Source organism: Oreochromis aureus, linkage group 6, assembly GCF_013358895.1.
Source record: "Oreochromis aureus strain Israel breed Guangdong linkage group 6, ZZ_aureus, whole genome shotgun sequence".
Classification (NCBI taxonomy): Eukaryota; Metazoa; Chordata; class Actinopteri; order Cichliformes; family Cichlidae; genus Oreochromis; species Oreochromis aureus.
In genome coordinates this window covers 16,032,566-16,051,561 of record NC_052947.1, presented here as the reverse complement: position 1 = coordinate 16,051,561, position 18,996 = coordinate 16,032,566, and the positions used below count along the sequence as shown (strand labels likewise).

The window sequence follows — 18,996 nt, the reverse complement described above, 5'->3', positions numbered from 1 at the left end:
TTTAATTTCCATTAGTGATGAATGAGCGATACCGCTGCGTAACACTCAACTACAGGCCTGCAGTTTATTACATCACGCTGGGGATACAATAATGCAGGATTTTTCCCATAAATCAAAGCCTCCAAGAACGAGAATCGGAGTGTGATTAGAGCCTACTCAAACACTACGTGGGAAGAGAGAATATCTGAAATGAAGGGCTTAGGCATCTTTATCTGTCTGTGAAACAAACATAAAATAAGCTGGTTCCAAAGAATGAAAGAAGATTAGCGCTCGTTTAATGAATGTGTGAAGGCCTGCCTTTTTTTTCCCTTTTTTTTTCCTTTTTAAATAGATGAGGGTTTTCATACAATGCTTTACATTTGCTTCAGGATCTCCTCTTGGTTTAAAAACTGTGGCGGGGGAGTATTCGCTTTAGCAACCTGAGAGCTGGCCTCATTGAAAGACAAATGCAGGAGATTTCCCTTTGTATTGAACAGCCCACCTTTCACGACCTCAAATATGAGAAAATGTGGGCCAGATGTGGGGCTCAACTTGGGGTTCAGCTAATGCTTAGCAAAGGTTAAAATAAACCGGCTCAGGTGAAGCCATCAGATAATTATAGCCTGATACCAGATGATTAAGAGATTACTGCGGCTATAGTTTCATTTCCATACTTGACTGTTTGACAGTAGAGGAACGCGAGGTTACAAATGTCTCAAGATAGACTATGAAACACATAACCAAAGCGTCAGGCTGACAGAGTCTTACTAATGTGTTCTTCCTGTTTCTTCCCCTCTTATTTGCCTTTTCCATGTCTTGTGTTGATGATTTGATGACATGGTTTTGATCTACTGTTTGTCTCCAAGTACTAAGTGGATAATACAGATGTGTCACATAAGTATGGGTAATCACACTGTGCTTCCTCCACAGAAAGAGAGAGAGAGAGAAAAAAAAAAAAGGCTTCATCATGAATGCACAATATTCAATCAGCTGAGGATAAGAATCTTGATACAGGTTGATCTACATGGAGAAATAATCCATACTTTCATTTAAATAATGATTTCAGATGCTCGCTAATCAGTCTGTTAACAGTTCCAAAAGCCCCCTCTAATCTGTGGATCTCCCCTCGTTTTCAGTTAAAATCAGGAGACGTGTGTCGATGCGGCTAAAGCGTTTCGCAGAGGACACCTCTCCCTGAATACGACGGTAGTCCGCAGGTCTGCCATCTTAAATCTGCCTGACAGCTGAGGCTGCCTCTGACAGGCACCACCAAGGACACGCTCTGCTCTGTTAAGCACCAGGCAGCCACCTTTGAAGCAGCAAGATGTGTTTGTTTGTGTGCCTGGATGGAAGATTGACGTCCCCGGCTGAAGCTGGAGACAAGCAAAGACAAAGGTCCATCCAGCCAAAGACGGAGCCTTCAAGAACCGTCTACGCAACCGTTTCTTCAGCAGGAAAAAGAAGCTTTTTGAAGATCTGCTAGACCACACGTCTCCAAGATCCAGCAGATAATCTTATATTGTTTAAGCTTTGAGCCCTTTTTGTTTGCTTCTTGCAGTACTTCCACCATAAATAAAACCCACTGTCTAACCTGATTACTAGCTAGCAACCCAGTTTTGTTCCAGGTGTGGAAGTCTTTATATAAAATATGCTCATATAATAATTCCCTGATTACCTCACAGGGTTCAAGTCGCTGTGTTTTACATAACAAGATGAATCGAGGGGCAGGACAAAACTAGCTGCAAAGATGAAACAGCAAATGCAGGTTGTGGTGCTTGTTAAAGCTCTAGCTGTGCTGGAGTAACTGCATCTGATGAATATTTGTTGAGCAATTAAAAATTTAGGCCATGCTCATGCAAATGAGGCTTATTAATATAATGCATACTTTCTATGCTAAAAAAAATACCTAATGAGTTTGAAAAATACATAATTCACAAACAAATCTGGGAGAGAAGAGGGTATTGTCAACAGATTCATTAAACAGCTGATGGAAACATCTGATCAGATGCAGTATTCGGTGTAAAGACAACACTGAGAACATTTTGAATGTGGCAGCCTTTGAGTCACCCCACAGTATCCCATCACAGGGGAACTGTACCGATGCCTCTAAAGTGGAGGCAATGTTTCTGAGGCAGAGGAGCACAAACAGGAGGGAAGCGTTAATAGTGGTCTCTCTTTGGCACAAATTGTCTACGCAGTGACCAATTTCTTTTCCCATCCCGTCTTTTTAAATCATCCACCTGCAAAGCAAGCTGTTGCAGGTGGATCTCTGCATTCTCCTGGAGAAAAGGTAACCACGCTGATCTCTGAGCCAATTTACTTTTGTAATCTATAATCAGTCACCAAACTCATTACTGATTTGAGGGACTACTTCTGACCCCAAATCAAACATACCATCCTTTCAGAGCATGACGGAAAAAAAAGTATAACGCAATCCCAGTTTCTCATCTCAGCTGATCACCATGCTGCAGTCTCTTATTGATCCAGGTCTCAGTAAGAGTTAAGTGGCAGGGCTGTAGAAGTAGAGACTGGGTGACGGTGCATTGCTGAAGTTGAAGGATTTGTTTACAAAAAGGTGCCCGAAATTCAAATAAATCACTACAAAAAAATTACAGAGAAAAGATAATGGCTACAATCTTGGGAGACGTGCAATATGAAGACACCCCCCCCCCCAAAAAAAACCAATAAGTACAAGAGAAATGATATTGATATGCACACTGGGAGTCACAGCAGCCATTGTAAGCTGTGTAACACTTCAAGATCACTGACAGCCACTTTACAGACCTGCATCTCAGAGACAGACTGAGGAAAAAGTAGCAATCAAGTCTTCAAATAAGCTGGCAAAGACTATAAAGAATTCTGACAGCAGGGAGAAAAAACAAATCCAGGGGCCGGTAATCTCATTGTATTTTTACTTTACAGTTTTACTGGCATCGACAGCCACTTCACCGAAATGGTCGATTCGGCTTAACTGGCCGTTCTTCTCCAGTGAGGGATTCACACTCTGTGGTGCTGAGAGCTAAGGAGGCAAAGAGATGAAATCCACAGAGGGGATGTGTGCTCTGAATACAGCAACCAAACACGGATTTAGGCTCATCTCGCCTTCATGACTAATGTAAACAAACAATCCTGAGGCAGATTAGCATTGTAGAAAGCACATACAATAACCTCTGTCTGTGATGTCATTCTGAATGTAGGGTGGGTAGAGGAGGGGGAAAAAAAAAAAAAAAAAAAAAGCTTTAGAGCCTGCTGGTGATGTGACTCATCACAGGCTTCCACCACCAATATGGAGCTACTGCAGCTGTAATTCAGCAACCTGTCATCCAGATATTAGTCTTTGGGTGTAGGAGAGCCAAACTGTGCTCCATGCCTATCGGATGACCTTGGTGAGATCTGTTCAGATCAGCAAATGTGACTGTGACTGATATGCATGTAATCACCAGTTGGGGGAGAGCCAACTTTACTTTATGTGTTCGGCCGAATCTCCGCAGCAATGAAAAGCAAACTCAACTCTTTTACATGCGAAAGAAAGGCCGAAACGGCCGCAGTGTGATCATGCAGAACATCTTTTTTTTCCCCTTTGAGAGGTTTTGCTTTGAAAGTTTTCATTTTTAAACACCAAGTACAAGCCCAGCCTTATGTCATTTATCTGAGTAAAAAAGCAAAAGGGACAGACTGGGAAGAGAAATAATCAAGGACTTCTTGTGAAAACTTCTTTTGAGAAAGGAGTCCAGCATTGAGGCATGAAAGTGTTGTGATTTACCACGATCTATAAAGCACTCTCCAATATCACAGAGCAACCACTGCCTTTCTTTTTAATACACAGCGTAAAGCTGCAGCACAACGCCTGTGTGTCTGCACCAGCTTCAGCTATGAATACTAACACCGCGTGTGGACATGGGCTGTGTTACAAGTCTGCGAAAAAGATAAATATAAGAGAGGAGAGACTGGAACAGAGAGCAGTCTTCCCAGGAAGATTTTTATGTGGTAGTGTAACGCAAAATTATATCACTGGGAGCACTAAAGATACAGGATTTAAATCAATGCAACACAGTTGTTTCCTTCACTTCAAATCAATGAGTGTAAAAAGTAGTATGACTAACCAAACAGCCTATTATTCATATTAGTACCTGCCTTCCTTTTCTTCTGCTCTAGGTTTAAAGCATACTCCCAAAATGTAACCGTATTCAACTCGTACCTTTCCTGTGATAGCTGACCAGACTTTCAGCGTGTTGTCGTCAGAGCCGCTGACGATGCGATTGCCACAGAACTGGAGGCAGGTGATCACGTGGTCATCGTGGCCTTTGAGCACCTTTAAATGGGACACATGAAAAGAGATGAAGCGGGTAGGGCACGGAGGAAGAGTTGATGTGGAATGACAACGCAAATAATGATGCTGACAGTAACACTTCTTATGCATCAAAGTGAAAATGTCATCAAGCGCTGCAGGTGTACACAGCCCTTTAAGCAGTGCTGCATACATTCAGTCTCAGCTAGTGGGTCACAGGACTGCGAGCTCAGCAACTGACAGGGCACACTGCATATGCAAAGGACTATGACGAGCGTGGGGAACTAATTTATGCCAGTCGCGGCCTAAAATGACCTGCAGCTGTTTCACAAACAGCTACAGCGTACAAGGTCCATTAAGGATGAGCTTCAGCATGCTGGTCATGCTCTATGAGAAGCTTCTGAACAGGTAAAAGAGACGGCGAGTCTTTAATGTGAAGGAGAATAAGATTTTCCTGTGCTCCAGCTCAATTAATATTCCAAACAAATACCCGGGTGCACAGACCTGACCGTTCACTAACTTTCCATCAGTTTAACACTTCAGACTCTTATTGAACCATCGTTCTGTGCCTCAAGGCCATTTGATCCGATCTATAAAACTCCTCTAACCTGTGGGGAATTCAAGTTTGAAAGAAAAGCTACCTTAGGTGATTTGAGGTCCCCTCTCCTCCAGTTAGTGTCTATTCTGTGCTGCCTGATGTAGGCACTCTTCCAGGGGCTGTGAGTGAAGCCAGGCTTGACAATTTTTCTCTTCTTCAGGGTAAGGGGCTCATCGATACCTGTGAGAAGGGAGAAAAGAAGCCAGTTGGACTAAAATGTCCTTGTTTTTCAATAAAAGTGCATTTTTCCCAAATAGGAATAACCACAATTTTAAGCACAGCAGTTGCTTCAGACTGCTCCCGCTGGGCGACTGCATGGTGTCTGTCTGCCTGCATCTGTTGCAAACAGTTAGGCTCACCCTCTTCCCTGCATTTCTCCCTCCACAGCAGGTTGTCTTCTGCAAGGGTGCGCCAGTAGCGACACGTCTGTGCTGCTTGGAGGAGGTCCTTCGGTTCCAGGAATGACAGCACGTATAAAGCCAGCTGTTGAAAGACAAGGACGAGCAATGTGAAAGGTGTAAAGCAGTAATGGGGGGAGGAAAAAGAAGCTATAACTTTCTACAGTTGATGTAAACAACAGTTTAAGGTGACATACATATCATACATTTTCAATAACCTAATGGTCAATATATGATGTACATTTACAATGTACATCATATATTGACCATTAGGTAAACTGGGCATGTGTGTGCCATGACAAACAGGAAACAAAGAGGGTCTGAAATGAGAAAAAAAAAATACTATGAACATTTGTCACTACTAAGAATGACAAATGCCAAAATGACCAACAATTTCTTCATTTTGACTGACGATTAAAAACAGACAGTAAAAAGTAACAGATGAGCCTGGGCGGTAAGAACAGACTGACAGTTTACAGCTTGACCAGGAGAGACAGGATTAGAAATGAGTGCATTAGAGAGACAGCTCAGGTTCAGCTGTTTGGAGACAAAGAGAGAGGCAAAGCTGAGACGGTTTGGACATGTGCAGTGGAGGGATAGTGGACATACTGGACAAAGGATGTGGAAGATTGCCAGGTAGGAGGATAAGAGGAAGAACGCAAAAAAGGTTCATGGATGCAGTGAAGGAGAACATGTAGGAGGTGGTGTGACAGAAGAGGATGCTAGGGATAGGATGAGATTGAAGCTAATGGGATTAGCCAAAAGCAGAAGATGACAGGTCTACTTTTTTGTCTTGTGAGATGAAAACCTGGATGATTGTTTCCAGAAGTCCCGTTTCTGCCCATCCAAACTCAAATGCATGAGTTTTCAAACTAAAACTGGTCTAACAGCACCCCTCAAAATTCCATTTCATGGATTAAAGTTGTGACGTGGTGTGGGTTCTAGGCATAAACGCAGCACACATGATAAAATTAAAGTGTTTTAGTGTGGATGTGCTGAACAAGTTAACTGAATAAAAAAAAAAATCTAAGAAAACAAATGTAAGATAATTAGTGCAGCTTGTACAGCAGTCATTAAGATGAGTAGACATGTTTGTAGAAGCCTTAAAAAAAGATTTTACATTGAGCTTCTCAGCGCAGGTAATAATGCTACAGCTCATTGAAACAAATGAGCATAAACCAGAAAGACAATCACCTGCTTTTTCGTTCCACTAACATATTCAAATACATATATATTTGCACAAAAACAATGAGCTGGATCACCTGTTAGGTCAAGAGATTGTTGTGCATCTGCATAAAAAAGGATTACGGGTTCATTTGACAGTATGAGGCGTAAGCTGCTGTGTAAATATTGTCCTTTCATTATCCAACAACAATACGAGATGACAGCGACCCCACGACAGAGTAACAAATTCAGGTGCGCTGCCACGAACATCAGCATGGAGTCAAATTACTTAGGATGGTATCCAGCTGTCAATTATTATTGATTTGAAAAGTTTAGAGAAAAATTTAAAGACATCATATATAATTTCTGACAGCTCAAAGTGATGTACTCGTATTGCTTTTCCATCACAGTCAATTAATCAGTTCTTCTCCATTTTAATTAATGATGGATCCATAATAGTGACTGAGAATCTGTCTATACTATATTCAGCTATAGTGAATTAATATGCTAGATTCATCCACACAAAATTAATTAGTCAAAAGTTCAATCATCTCTTCTCCTTGGTTTAAATGTGTTACAGTACACAGTTAGGTCTACTTCCAAGTCATCGTTATACCTGAATCACCCCAAAGCCCATCTAAGCCGGCCATCATTACAGGCCGGAGGATATTTTAATAGTTTTATAAATCAATCTCAAATTGCTTTTAAAGTCTGACACTCAGCCTTCTGCAGAATCTGTTCATAGTTTCAATTTCGACTGTATCTCAAGTGTAACCCAAAGGGACCGTCCTGCTAAAATTACCTGACAGCCACACCTAATATTTTTCCTGGAGCTGGATCTAAGAGGAGAGGTGGGATTATCAAAAGAAGTCAAAGCTGCTTGTTGTTGTTTGGTTTCTTTGCTCATTTTTCTTTTAAGGAGCAACAGAATGAAAGGAGAGCTCTCCTGTACCGGTGCGAACACACATAAAGCTGTTTGTATATTTGGCTTTAGAGCAAGTGACACAGACACCTTGAAATGTTGCATCCTATTGCCTCACTCTCCACACTACCCCCACCCACCCCCAATCCTGACACCTGCCAGACAAGGTGTGAAGTCTCTGATCTGCTACACAAGCTTCAGCAAATTGAGGCCGATTTGTTAAGAAACCCCTATGTGACATTATCAGCGTGCCACTTTACATTGTTTGTTTTGTCAGTTATGATGTAGAGCAAAAAACAAGACACCCACTATGGATGCCCTAAAATGATGCGAGGGAAGACCGCGACAGACCATCAAGGCTGAGACGACTGCCTTGTGTCTTTTTCAGGTGTGTTCATTCGAGAACAAATATAAAAGCTTCTTGTGGGAGTTCGGGTCAGAATACAGAGGACGCCGAGGCAGAGGGGACGAGGTGCGTGAGGGGTACTCACTTCTTTGGGCAGCAGGGAGATGAAGTCTCGCTGAAACTGCGGCTCGATCACCTGCATCATATGCTTTACTTGTGTGGGCTCACAGCTGTCAATCAACTCATCCAGCGCCAGCAGCTTCTCTGGGCCAGTCCAGCTCTGGAATACACACACATACACACACAAGGAGAGAGAAAATTGAAATTATTCAAATGACTTTACTTTGAAGAGGGGAACCATTAAATGTGGCTGTTTCAAAGTGGAAGCCTGGGTCAATGGGAAAAAAGGGCCAATTTAATAGAAAACACCAGAGGTGCAATGGTGTCAGTCATGTACAGAACATCACAGCAAAATTTAATGTTATTTTAGATCAAAACTTTCTCCTTCGCCGCTGCATTATATATTGTGCTTGGGAAAAAAATGCACGACAAGATGTTAATTTTAAATCTAGGGTTTACAGAGCTTCTAGCCGGATTTAATGACTTTGCAGCAACATTAAAAAAAAAAAAGAGGTGCTTTATGGAGTTTTCTTGTAATTTACCTTGAAGCCTAATGAATGTGGTGAATGCATTTGGTTTCCCATAAAACAGATGCAAAGCTTTTCTTCCTTCAATTTAAATATAGGATGGTGTCTCGTGTGTGCATGAGGAGAGGAAAGAAAACAGTGACCCACTTGTAAAAACATTTCTTTGCTGCCAAAGCTATGAGGCAAGTTAAGAGATTAGCCAGAGGAACCGAAGGTTTATGTTAAAATAATATGACTTTAAAGTGATTTTATGAAACTTTGCTTTTATTTATCCAACCACAATAACGTCCCTGCGACTTTTACAAAGATTACAGGTACCTTCCCTGCTTTTATTGTGGTCTGTTCCTCTGAAATGTGTGCTTTTTTCTTTGTCTGGTTGCTCTAAACCACCTGGCAGTGGACTAATTTAACACCATCAGCAGCATATTCGGTATACATCCACAAGTAGCACAAATTGAAAACAGCATTGGGGCATTGTGGGAACAGAATGACGCCTACGTGTTCTTGTGTAAGTTTTTCTTCCAAGTCTGAACTTGGATTGGAGCGCCTTGGAAGCATCCTTCCTTGTGCAGGATGTCTGACACCTTAATGTTCCCTACGTGCCCTCCACTGCAGCACCGGATTGCTCGAGGCACCTGCATATTTCCAGCAGTGGAAAATGTGAATACGGGGAACTAGACTCCATCAAGACCATTATTAGTAGTCAGCATGCTTATTTCTTCTGCTTGAACATTCAGTTACTGCTGAGCAGCTCTCTAACCGTATGTTGGACCCCACAGTCACAGTTGTTTTCCCCTCTGTGGAGCGCTGAAATCCAGACAATGATTACAGGCTACGAGGCAGGGTGGAAAATCTGGCATACGCAAACCACCTGTAATTTGGCAGCTAAAAGTTTTAGCCAGAGGTGTTGGTTCTAAAGCTAATCAGGCAGTTAAGAGACCCCCTCCCTGACAGAGGGGGGACTGTGCAACAGCTACTTATGTGTTTTCACAACTGATAATTTGCACTCCAACAGAAACCTGAATACCAGAGCTCCACAGTTCCCAACCAGAGCTGAGAACCTTTTTGTCCAGTAAACTTTCAAACTACAGCCTGCAGTGTTTTTCAAAGATCCTTTTTTTTTTTTTTTTTTTAATTTAAAGCTTGACAAAGTTTTTTTTTTTCTTAAAAAGGAAAACAGTCCGTAGACCAGACCTGGGCAACATAAACTCCCAGGCGACTCAAAAAACAGTCCAAGCTTCTCATATAGCCCCTCAAACTAAGCGCTTTCACTTTCTTTAAAAAACAAAAAATAAAAACTGCGAACAAAACAGATTACAACAAGGAGGATTTCTACAAGCTATAAAGACTAAGGAGGCAATCATGTCATCTCTTACACCAGTTCTAATGACAATAACAATTAACACTGAGGCCCATTGTTTTTACACTTCTGCTCGAGTACAAATTAAACAAAGGAGATATGCTAATGAATAAGCTTTAGACATTAGTAGGTGGATTTTGTTACCTTTAACACAGTCATCTTAAGAGTTTCCCTTTGTTGCCACTCTTTCTGCAAAGCTAATGTAATTAGCCACTTGCTGTATCTTTATATTTCATCTAAAGACATGAGTGGCAGCAGTTTCCTCATTTAACTCGCCAAAAAGGAGAAATAAGCCCATTTCTAAAAATCTCCAACTAATCCCGGGGTGCGATATGCAAGGTTTCGGTGATCGTGCACGTATGTAAGAGGTGTTTCTCACTAACGGGAGCTACATGCAGGCTTGGACTGGACTGGGGAATGTACAGAATGTGAGCTTGAGGTTTATCTCCCTGTAGCTTCAGTTGTACGATTAAAGAGAGCAGACTGATGTTCTGGCCTGAGGACTAATATATGTAAAACAAACACCAAGGTGTCACGGGTTCACCCTGCTGTTCAAAGATAATAGGTTTAAACTCTCTTAGGTAATGAAATCCATGGCAACCCATTATATAGAAAATCAGAGAGGCCCAATCCAGGCTAATATGTTTAAATGACATCCTATTTCCTTGAAGTCATTAGCGCTTAAGTTTAACATGAAAGAAATGACTATTAGGTTCTATCCATCAGACAATGACAACATAGGAAATTTACCATAAATAGGGGGTAAACTATAATATTACATCATGTCTTTGCTAGTCTCTAGAGTAAATGACACTTAATTACTTAAGTGGCTAAAAAGAGGACAAAAGTTTTTATGCCAACTTTGCTCAAGGAAGACATTCACACTGAAGTAACGTCTCCATTTCAGAGGATCACAGAGGAAAAAAAGAAGAAGAAGAAAGCACAGGCCATAACTTCCTTTAAAGGGATTTTAATCCCAGCGGGAGTTCCTGGTTAAATAAAGGTTAAATAAGAAGTCTAGAGCAGACTAATGTGATCTTATAACTCTGCTTTTCAGTCTGAACAGGTACGGCTAATCCCAATTCCACGCTACAGTGCCTATGGTAATGTGCTGGGCCACAACAACAAGGCAGCAATTATCTCTGAGACTAAGTGAACATTGATTGGACGCAACATCTGCTTTGTGATGAGCTTTTCCTCGAGGGTTCAGAGTCGCCCAAGAGTGGGGAAAAAGAAAGAAAAAGAAAAAGACTCCAGAGCGCTCACCTGAAATGTTCGGAGCCATTCCTGGAGACCCGTGGGTGGCTGAATTGAGGTGATACGTCGTCTCTGTTGCCCCTGACCATTGGCTGTTCTGATGTGGCCAAATGTGGTGGGTGTGGCCGGACATGGGACAATTCCCGTCGGGCTGTAATTTAAAAAGGGAGGAAACAAAGCACCTTGAAGACCAATGCTGATATGAGACCTTTAAAGACAAATAGCATAACTAAATTGCAGTCTAAGTAGGGGTGTGGAGGCTGTAAAAGCACTGCTGTCACTGCAATTAAGAAAAACACATGTAAATATTACACATCCCAGCATATTCTTAATGAGAATAACAGGAAGCACACTATGAAGAAGCTTTTTAAATAAGCTTTGCTGCAAACTCTGCTAAATCAAATCAGGCATGGACAAAAAAAAAAACCTTTTTACATTCAACTTCCTGGAATCTTTTGTGTTATCTCTGACAATTATGACAGCAATCAAGCCCAAGCTTTTATTTTGCAGGCAAATTTAATTTTAATTTTTAATTTTTTTGCTTTAGTGCACTTTTCTTAATTAAATCCGTTCTTAGTTATTATTGGCAAGTCATAGGTTAAATCAATTAAACTGACATTTACTTTTAAAATGATTATTCTTTTCAAGCTAATCAGCAACTCTACAAGTAGATTTGGGCGTCTTTATCACATTATTACTTTCAGAAAAAAATAATTATTTGCAGTAAGAAAAAGTTAGTCTTCACAAAAGCATTGCAATTAAAAAAAAAACCAAACAGTTGTCCACCTTGTCTGTGTGAATTAGCGCCGACTGATTAACACAAGGCCTCTCTGTATAATGCAATGCAATTCATCACCATTCAGCAGCACAAGCTACAACCTCCAGAATGTGCATTACAATGAATCAACACCTCTTTAAAACCATTTCAACAAAAACTGATCAATACAACCTTCACGGAGATGGGATTTATTGCAGAGGTGCATTTGTTCTCGCTATGTATACTTAATAAAATGGCAAGTGTTATTTCTGACTCAGACTTCAAAGTGTGCACAGTCCCACATATTTCTATTCAGGCCCAGAGTCTCCTGCTGTATCTGGATGCGGAAGGCAGCACAGGACTTCAAAGTGTACCCATGTAGCCTTGTAATGTAAGGGCAGCAGCAGAAGCCATCCACTGGGCACCCTCGATGCCTCACATTCTGCTTGCTGACAGCAAAATGGGAAGCTGGGGGTCGATTTCATTATTGATTCATTTTTAATGGGATAGGAAGCTGAGACGGAGCGAGTTACATAGCAACATTTACAGTTAAGTGGCTGTGTTCAGTTTGAATTTTAATGGAGCTACACGTGAACACGGGCATTAAATATTCAGGGTAAGAGAAACATCTGGGACCACTGGCTGGTTGGATGGTGCAGACAGAATGGAAGAGGGAGCATCCCTCTGTTTACACATATACAATGCAAACCTTTGTTCATGCCTCCTGGCATTTTTTACTCCTCGCCTTGGTAGTCCCAATTATAACATGTTCAGCATTAAAACAATGGAGGAAGAATTTTTATTTTATCATTTCTACCATAATATTTTTGATCCTAAGGTGATAAACAAAAGTACAAGGGAAAATGAGTCTCTGTGGATAGCTGGGGTGCCTTATGAGAGAAAAAGCTCTTACCTCGGATACTCTGGACCTTTGCAGGGCTTTTTTCCTGAAGGGAAAGATCGGACCTCGGGACCATGGTCCAACTTTCTCTTCATCTGAGGAAGAACAAGGGGAGAAACAAAAACCTTAGTAACAATGAAAGCACAAAAGTGGGAAATTCTGTATTTAAAAGCTAGAGGCAACCTTTTGGACATGAATTCAACTCCATTCTGGTAACTTTCCTTTAGAAACAAAATCTAAACCAATTTAGTTCTAAGACACTAGCCCTTCAAAAGGAAATCAAGAAGGGACACGGGTCAGGGAGCTTTTTATTTTTATTTTTTAAACTGTGCTGGAAGCAGAAAATGACTCCTGCAAGTTACAGACTTTGTTAGCATAACGTCTGAATTTTTGCATATTAAAATACAGACAGCACAGTCTTGCAAAAGCTTTATGCAAATGGAAAATTAAACTTTTATGCATGGGCTGGAGATTCAATAATTAACATGTGCCATAACAAAGCACAGAGACATGACCAATCTGTCCGTGGCACAGCTCAGCATACACTCTGAGATGGCACATCACAGAAAAGGTTTGTTTTTCAGTGTTGTGTTTAATTTTGATTGAGAGAACTGAGCAACCAGAAATCCAATAATATGCAATAATAGGAAACCGCATTCACACCCAAACTCAAAGGATAAAGCATGCCTGTACGCACAAAATAACCACAAAGTATAACAAGTTTCTCAAGCAGGTATTAGGGTTTATTCTTTGAAATGCGCCAATACTTCAGCAGGAAAAGAAAAAACAAGCAAGTCAGTTCTTTATTATTCTCCATCACCTCTACGTACGCAACACCACCCAGTCCCTGTTACCACCTACCCTACCGTGCAAACAAAGGAGCCTGTGTAGAGGCCCGGGCAAGCCAATTTTCCTCATCCCATGCCTGCCACTTTCTTTGGCAAGGCTTCTCAACACACATGCAAGTGATCACCATCTCATCTCCAGTCCCTCATGAATAAACAATCTAGCTGAATAAATGAACACTGATTTTTAGTGTCTGGCCAAAACAATATACAATCTAACAGCCTGGCCTTGTTCTTTTTAATATTTAAATATATTTCATATTTCAGTGAAGGCTTTTGTAGATTTAAAAGTAAACCCATGGATTCAAAACCAAATCCTTTCCCGATCCTTATCCTTGTAGCCCAGCTCCTTTGTAATATCAGCAAAAGTATGATGTAAAAAAAAATAAAAAAAAAAAAAAAAAATATATCTATATCTATCTATCTATCTATCTATCTATCTATATCTATATATATATATATATATATATATATATATATATATATATCTATCAAAATGAACTTTACTTATGCATCAAGTCTGCAAGAAACAAGTATTTTCATTATCAGTTTATAAGCTTATTATTTTCTCAACTTATTTTCCATTAATTTTCTTTTATATTATCCATTAAAAACCACAAATAAAGTGTGTTAGTTTCCCAACTTTTTAACATCAACTAGCTATCGACGGTACCGAAACCCAGTATTAAACACGTCCCGGGGCTAATTTGCTAAGGAACAGAATATCAGTAAGCCCTGTTGTCATCAGTATGGTTTTCAATAGTGGAAATTAAGAAAATATATTATTGGTACAAAAGTTATGTTATAAATTTTACCTGCCCAGTTGCATTACTGACTGAGACATTAAGCTATGATGCAGTTCCACTAGTTCCCATGCAGAAGAGGGTTCTCTGTATCTTCCTGAGAGCCTGCACGCAAAGGGTGGGTGCAGCTCCGTCTCACCCATTCATACACAGACACTGATCTTTGTGAGGATGGTTGGGAGAATCAAACACTCAAAAGTGTGGCCGCACTTCGCTGATGGTGCTTGTTGCCACAAATGCAGCAGAACTTTTTCTTGTAAAGGCAGAAACACAAACAGCCTGTCGAAACATTTAGTGAAAATCCATCACATTCAGGCGAGGGGATTCAGCTGGAGGTTAGTGATGTAATCTCTGCCCATACAGCTTACTAGAGCTACCCTTGGAAAACATGTAACACATTGTAATGGTCGTCAAACTACATCTATATTGATATTAACTGGGGTGTCAACTCATCGTCGTTATGGGGGGAAATAGTTATGTTATATACTAATAAACAATATCTTGTTCTTAATTTGACTCATCTCCAATAAAGTATTGACAATGGAAGCACCATAAAGATAAGCAGTGCAGCTAAGAGTTATAGTACTGTTAAAATCTCAAGGATACCACCAGCTCAGGGTTAGGAGTCACGTTAGGTCAACACTGGCGAATGGTAATGCTTAAAAAAAGGGGGAAAAAACTAAACAAAAAACTGCAAGGCCAACAGCACAAGAGACTTCATTTAAAAGGTAATAAATTCTAACCTCTGAAAAGGTATTGTTCAGCAGGTGGCTGAAACCCATCCAAAACCCATCCCCGAATATTTGTCAGGGATCTGATGGGTGTAAAGATGTTGGAACCAAACGCTAATGTGTGTTTTGTTCACTCAGCCATTCAAAAGCATTAAAAAACAAAACAAACCCTGAAATTGAAACAAATGACAGGTGTGGGGTGATTGTTTTCTTATGGTAAAGTAAAAATGGCAATCCATCTCCTAACCCTACTATTGAACTCATCACTGCAGTTCTAACATAAATGATTTTCTCACAAGATTATAGTACTCGTGGCGCAGCAGTTTAGGGTCAAAGGTATTTAGCAACAGTTTGTTTACAGTTACAGTCCAGCCTGTTGTGCTCCAAACACACAACCTGGAAGTTTGCTCCTTGAACCCTTCTGCGACTGTATAATCGGACGATTATGCGTAGAAGCCAGAAACCAAAAGTAAATTTAACTTTTTTCCCCTTTGACACAAACAATGCACTTTTTTTGGTGTATTATTGTAGTTCATATGCGACACAGGAAAACACCACTGGACATTTGACTCCATACTGTCTGGCGCTACTGTGGCATGATTACATGCTTCTCTTCAAGATGTGTGTTTTTTTGTTTATCACTATAATTTTGTGTGTGTGTGTGTGTGTGTGTGTGTGTGTGTGTGTGTGTGTGTGTGTGTGTGTGTGTGTGTGTGTGTGTGTGTGTGTGTGTGTTGATGTTCACTGTGTTTTAAATGTGAGGGTTGCTCATGTGAATGTTGAGAACAGCGACCAAGAAAAAGAATGTGGAAGCAACATTTGCCTACGACTTGAGAAATGCTGAATAACGAGCAGCACATCTGCACTGGCAGCCATGGACTTCTGATCGATACGGGATTCCTACCTTAGTTTTTAATGAGCTTTACAGACTCTGTGCCTTGAAACTTCCGACAGGCAACCAAAGTCTGAGCTTATACAACACATGCGCATGATTAGCACATCAATGTGCACTGCAGGTAAGGTGCCTGCTGGACACCACACTGTGATCTGACCAATGATTTGTGATTCTTTCCTCACAACTCAGCTCATGCGTGAAGCCGCTGAAAGCTCCAAGGGAGGACCCATAAAAACCTGAAGTAATTCATGAGGGGGAAGTACAGAAAAGGCACTCGAAAATTTGGCAACAAGAATGCAAACGTAGTCCAAGCTAAGCAGGTACATAGCTTGTGTTACATTTGTCTACATTTATAGCTTGTGTGATTGCTGAATAATATAAAAAGGGGTTTATAAGATATTCAGGGTTGTTAAGACCGGGCTCTTAAACCTAACTGCCTTGTTCCTAAAGTGGTGATCTCACTGCAATGGCAGTTCAGTAGCCAAGGAGAGCCTGGGTGTGTGAATGCATGCAGAGGGTGTGTATGTGTGTGTGCGCGCGTATGGTTTTTGTGTGTGTGATTCCGAGTGTGAGAGAAGAGAGGGGAGCGCTGGCTGGCTTTGAGTGTGTGCGCACACATGTAAGAAAACCTCAAACTAAATGCGGGCATGAAAAAATAATGTGTAACCAGCCTGTTCTGCAGCTTCAGCCTGGGAAAAGGTAACCAGAGAACACAGCGTTTGTAAATCACTACCAATCAGCCGTCCCCCTCCTTCCTCTGGCTTCCCCCCCACCCCCACTTCCCTATCTGGCCAAAAGCACGACAGATGGATATGCAGAGAGTTAATGATATTTTAAAGACAGCGATCATTCTTACATAATGTGTTGATTCATTTTAACGGCGACTACATCCTGCAGCATCAGTCACGAGAAAAGGCTTTTCTCATTTTTCAAATAGTGTTTTCAAGCACTCGTCAAAGAGTTTCTCCTCATTTCAATCAGCATTGTTTGAGGCACAGAAACGCTTGCGATCTGAGAGCTAGTTGAAGGAGTTTTTCAGGACCAAAACTGCAATCAAGTCAGAAAGACGGGTTTGAATTCATCCTCAAAAATGAGAGTCTGCCACTACGAGCCCCGCAAGCAGCACTAATATATTTGCGCTCTGCAGGATGACTTGAAAATCCTGATACATCTAAGAATGAGTACATCCTTAAAAAATGGATGGAGAATACAAATGAGCATGAACATTCAAATCAATGAAGCGCTATTCATCTATTAACAACACTCTCGCGCAATTATTAGGATTAACTGGATAAAAATCCCCCACCACAAGGGATATTTTGAGCCACGTTTTAAAATTATACACGATTAACAAATTTGTTTACATTGTCTGAATTATAAATTCTCTTTCATGCTTTTTTTTTTTGTTTTCCCGCATTTGTTTGTACTCTGCATTTTCCAGCTAAGGGAGGACGATTTTTATGGCTGCAATCCAGCATAATACACCCAACATCCTTGAGGATATTCTACCTCACGCTGTCTGACACAGTGACCCATTATCTGTAGTTGGAGCCTGAGGCAAGTGCACAGTGTCAGGGAATTGGCTACTCCAACAGGCGAATGCAGGCAGACTGATGCATGCATGCATCTCAAGCAGTTACTTTGGTCAGTGGGAGATAGCCACTGCTGCATAATGTACAATAATAACAACCCTGCAAACTGGGCAGGACTGCAGGGGAACCTGGGCGTCTTTGAGCTTGAAGCCCTTATTTCTGAATGTACCTAAGCATACATGGTGCTCCATCAGTGCTGTATTACCTAAAATGTGTAATTGCTCAAGCATCTACTAGGGTCTGTGAAAGGGAGGACCCACAGTTGATGTACAGGTGCACAGCATCTTACCAACACTGATGGGAGGTAAGGTGGAAAAATACATTAAAAAAAATAAAATGGGGGCTTCGTTACATTCAGGAGTGTATAACGCCTAATTATAAACACATTTTTATCGGGGATTGTAGAATTAAGCACCCCCAAAGCAACAACAAATTCACCAACGCGATGAATGTCACCCGGAACCGCGGCGGTGGCGGCGTTTATTTACACAGCCGAAGTTACTATGACGGAAAGGACGTCAAACGGCTTAGTAGCATATTAAAAGATTTTAACGCAACGCTAACACAACATTACGGCCTGAGCAATTAAAGAGGCGTCTCTGGGGGTCTGCTACAATGCTGTCCATCCTCCGCAGTGGCCGTACGATCTGCCGCGAGAGGCGCGTCAAAGATAATGTGGGCGACAGAGCGAGCCAAACACACGGAGAGAAGATGAGGATGTGCCGGAGGTGACACGGCGGATAATACGAGCATAAATCCTACTCACTTTGTAGAAAATCATCTTTAAAGTGCCGTAGAACCCCATCCTTGTAATCCGGTGTGTTTCCCCCCTTTTTCCTTTGCTTCTCAGTGACAATCGGTGAAGTCCAAATCTGCGTGCGCGGCGGCGAGATCGCTCTGACAGTGTGAGGGCAGTGTACTCTCAGGTAAATCCGACGCTGGCTCTGATGTGAACATGCTCGGGCACGTCACCGGACTGGCGTGCATGCAGTAGATTCCACCGGTAAAGACATTAGCAGGGGAAAAGAAAAAAAGAAGTAGTAGAAGAAAGAGAGAGGGGGGAAAGCTCCGTCGTATCACGTCGACTTAAAGGGGCTAGGTCGATGGGTGAACAATGCACTGCGACGATTCCGGAGGCTTGTGCGCCGCCGAGCAGGGAGTGAACAGATGAGGGGGAGAAAGAGGGTGATACTCAGCAGAAAGGGGGAGGAGTGCAGGAAGAGAAGCGTCAGAGCGCAGAGCAGTGCCCTCTTCCTCTTCGCAGGCTGCACGACGGCTCCTCGGAACGGGATCGGATTACAGCCTCCCCGCTGGAGACGACAGGAATGGTGCAGTCCAGCATTCAACACTGTGCGCAGCGCATCCCTCCGCGAGCGGAGCACCCGGGGACATATGCGTAGCAGGCGACAGGCAGCACACACACAGAGACCAGGTGGGATACGGACTTGTCTTCACTCGTCGCATCAAAGGCGGACCCCCCGTCAAACACACACACACACACACACACACACAC

The 18,996-nt window shown here is 41.7% G+C and overlaps 1 protein-coding gene across 2 annotated transcripts in view; it reads right to left on the bottom strand.

The window, feature by feature from the left end:
• fbxw7 (F-box and WD repeat domain containing 7) overlaps positions 1 to 18,996 on the bottom strand; it is a 124,381-nt gene that overhangs the window by 11,375 nt on the left and 94,010 nt on the right. The window contains exons 1-7 of one of the 2 annotated variants that reach the window (XM_031756966.2): positions 18,250 to 18,644; positions 12,630 to 12,712; positions 10,969 to 11,110; positions 7,841 to 7,975; positions 5,225 to 5,348; positions 4,909 to 5,045; positions 4,178 to 4,291 (exon numbers count right to left, since the gene is read on the bottom strand). In XM_031756966.2, the coding sequence (XP_031612826.1) occupies positions 4,178 to 4,291; positions 4,909 to 5,045; positions 5,225 to 5,348; positions 7,841 to 7,975; positions 10,969 to 11,110; positions 12,630 to 12,712; positions 18,250 to 18,288 (774 nt within the window). In that variant the 5' untranslated portion in view covers positions 18,289 to 18,644. Of the gene's footprint in view, positions 1 to 4,177; positions 4,292 to 4,908; positions 5,046 to 5,224; positions 5,349 to 7,840; positions 7,976 to 10,968; positions 11,111 to 12,629; positions 12,713 to 18,249; positions 18,645 to 18,996 lie in introns of those variants that run through there. The other variant, XM_031756965.2, reaches the window with a different exon arrangement.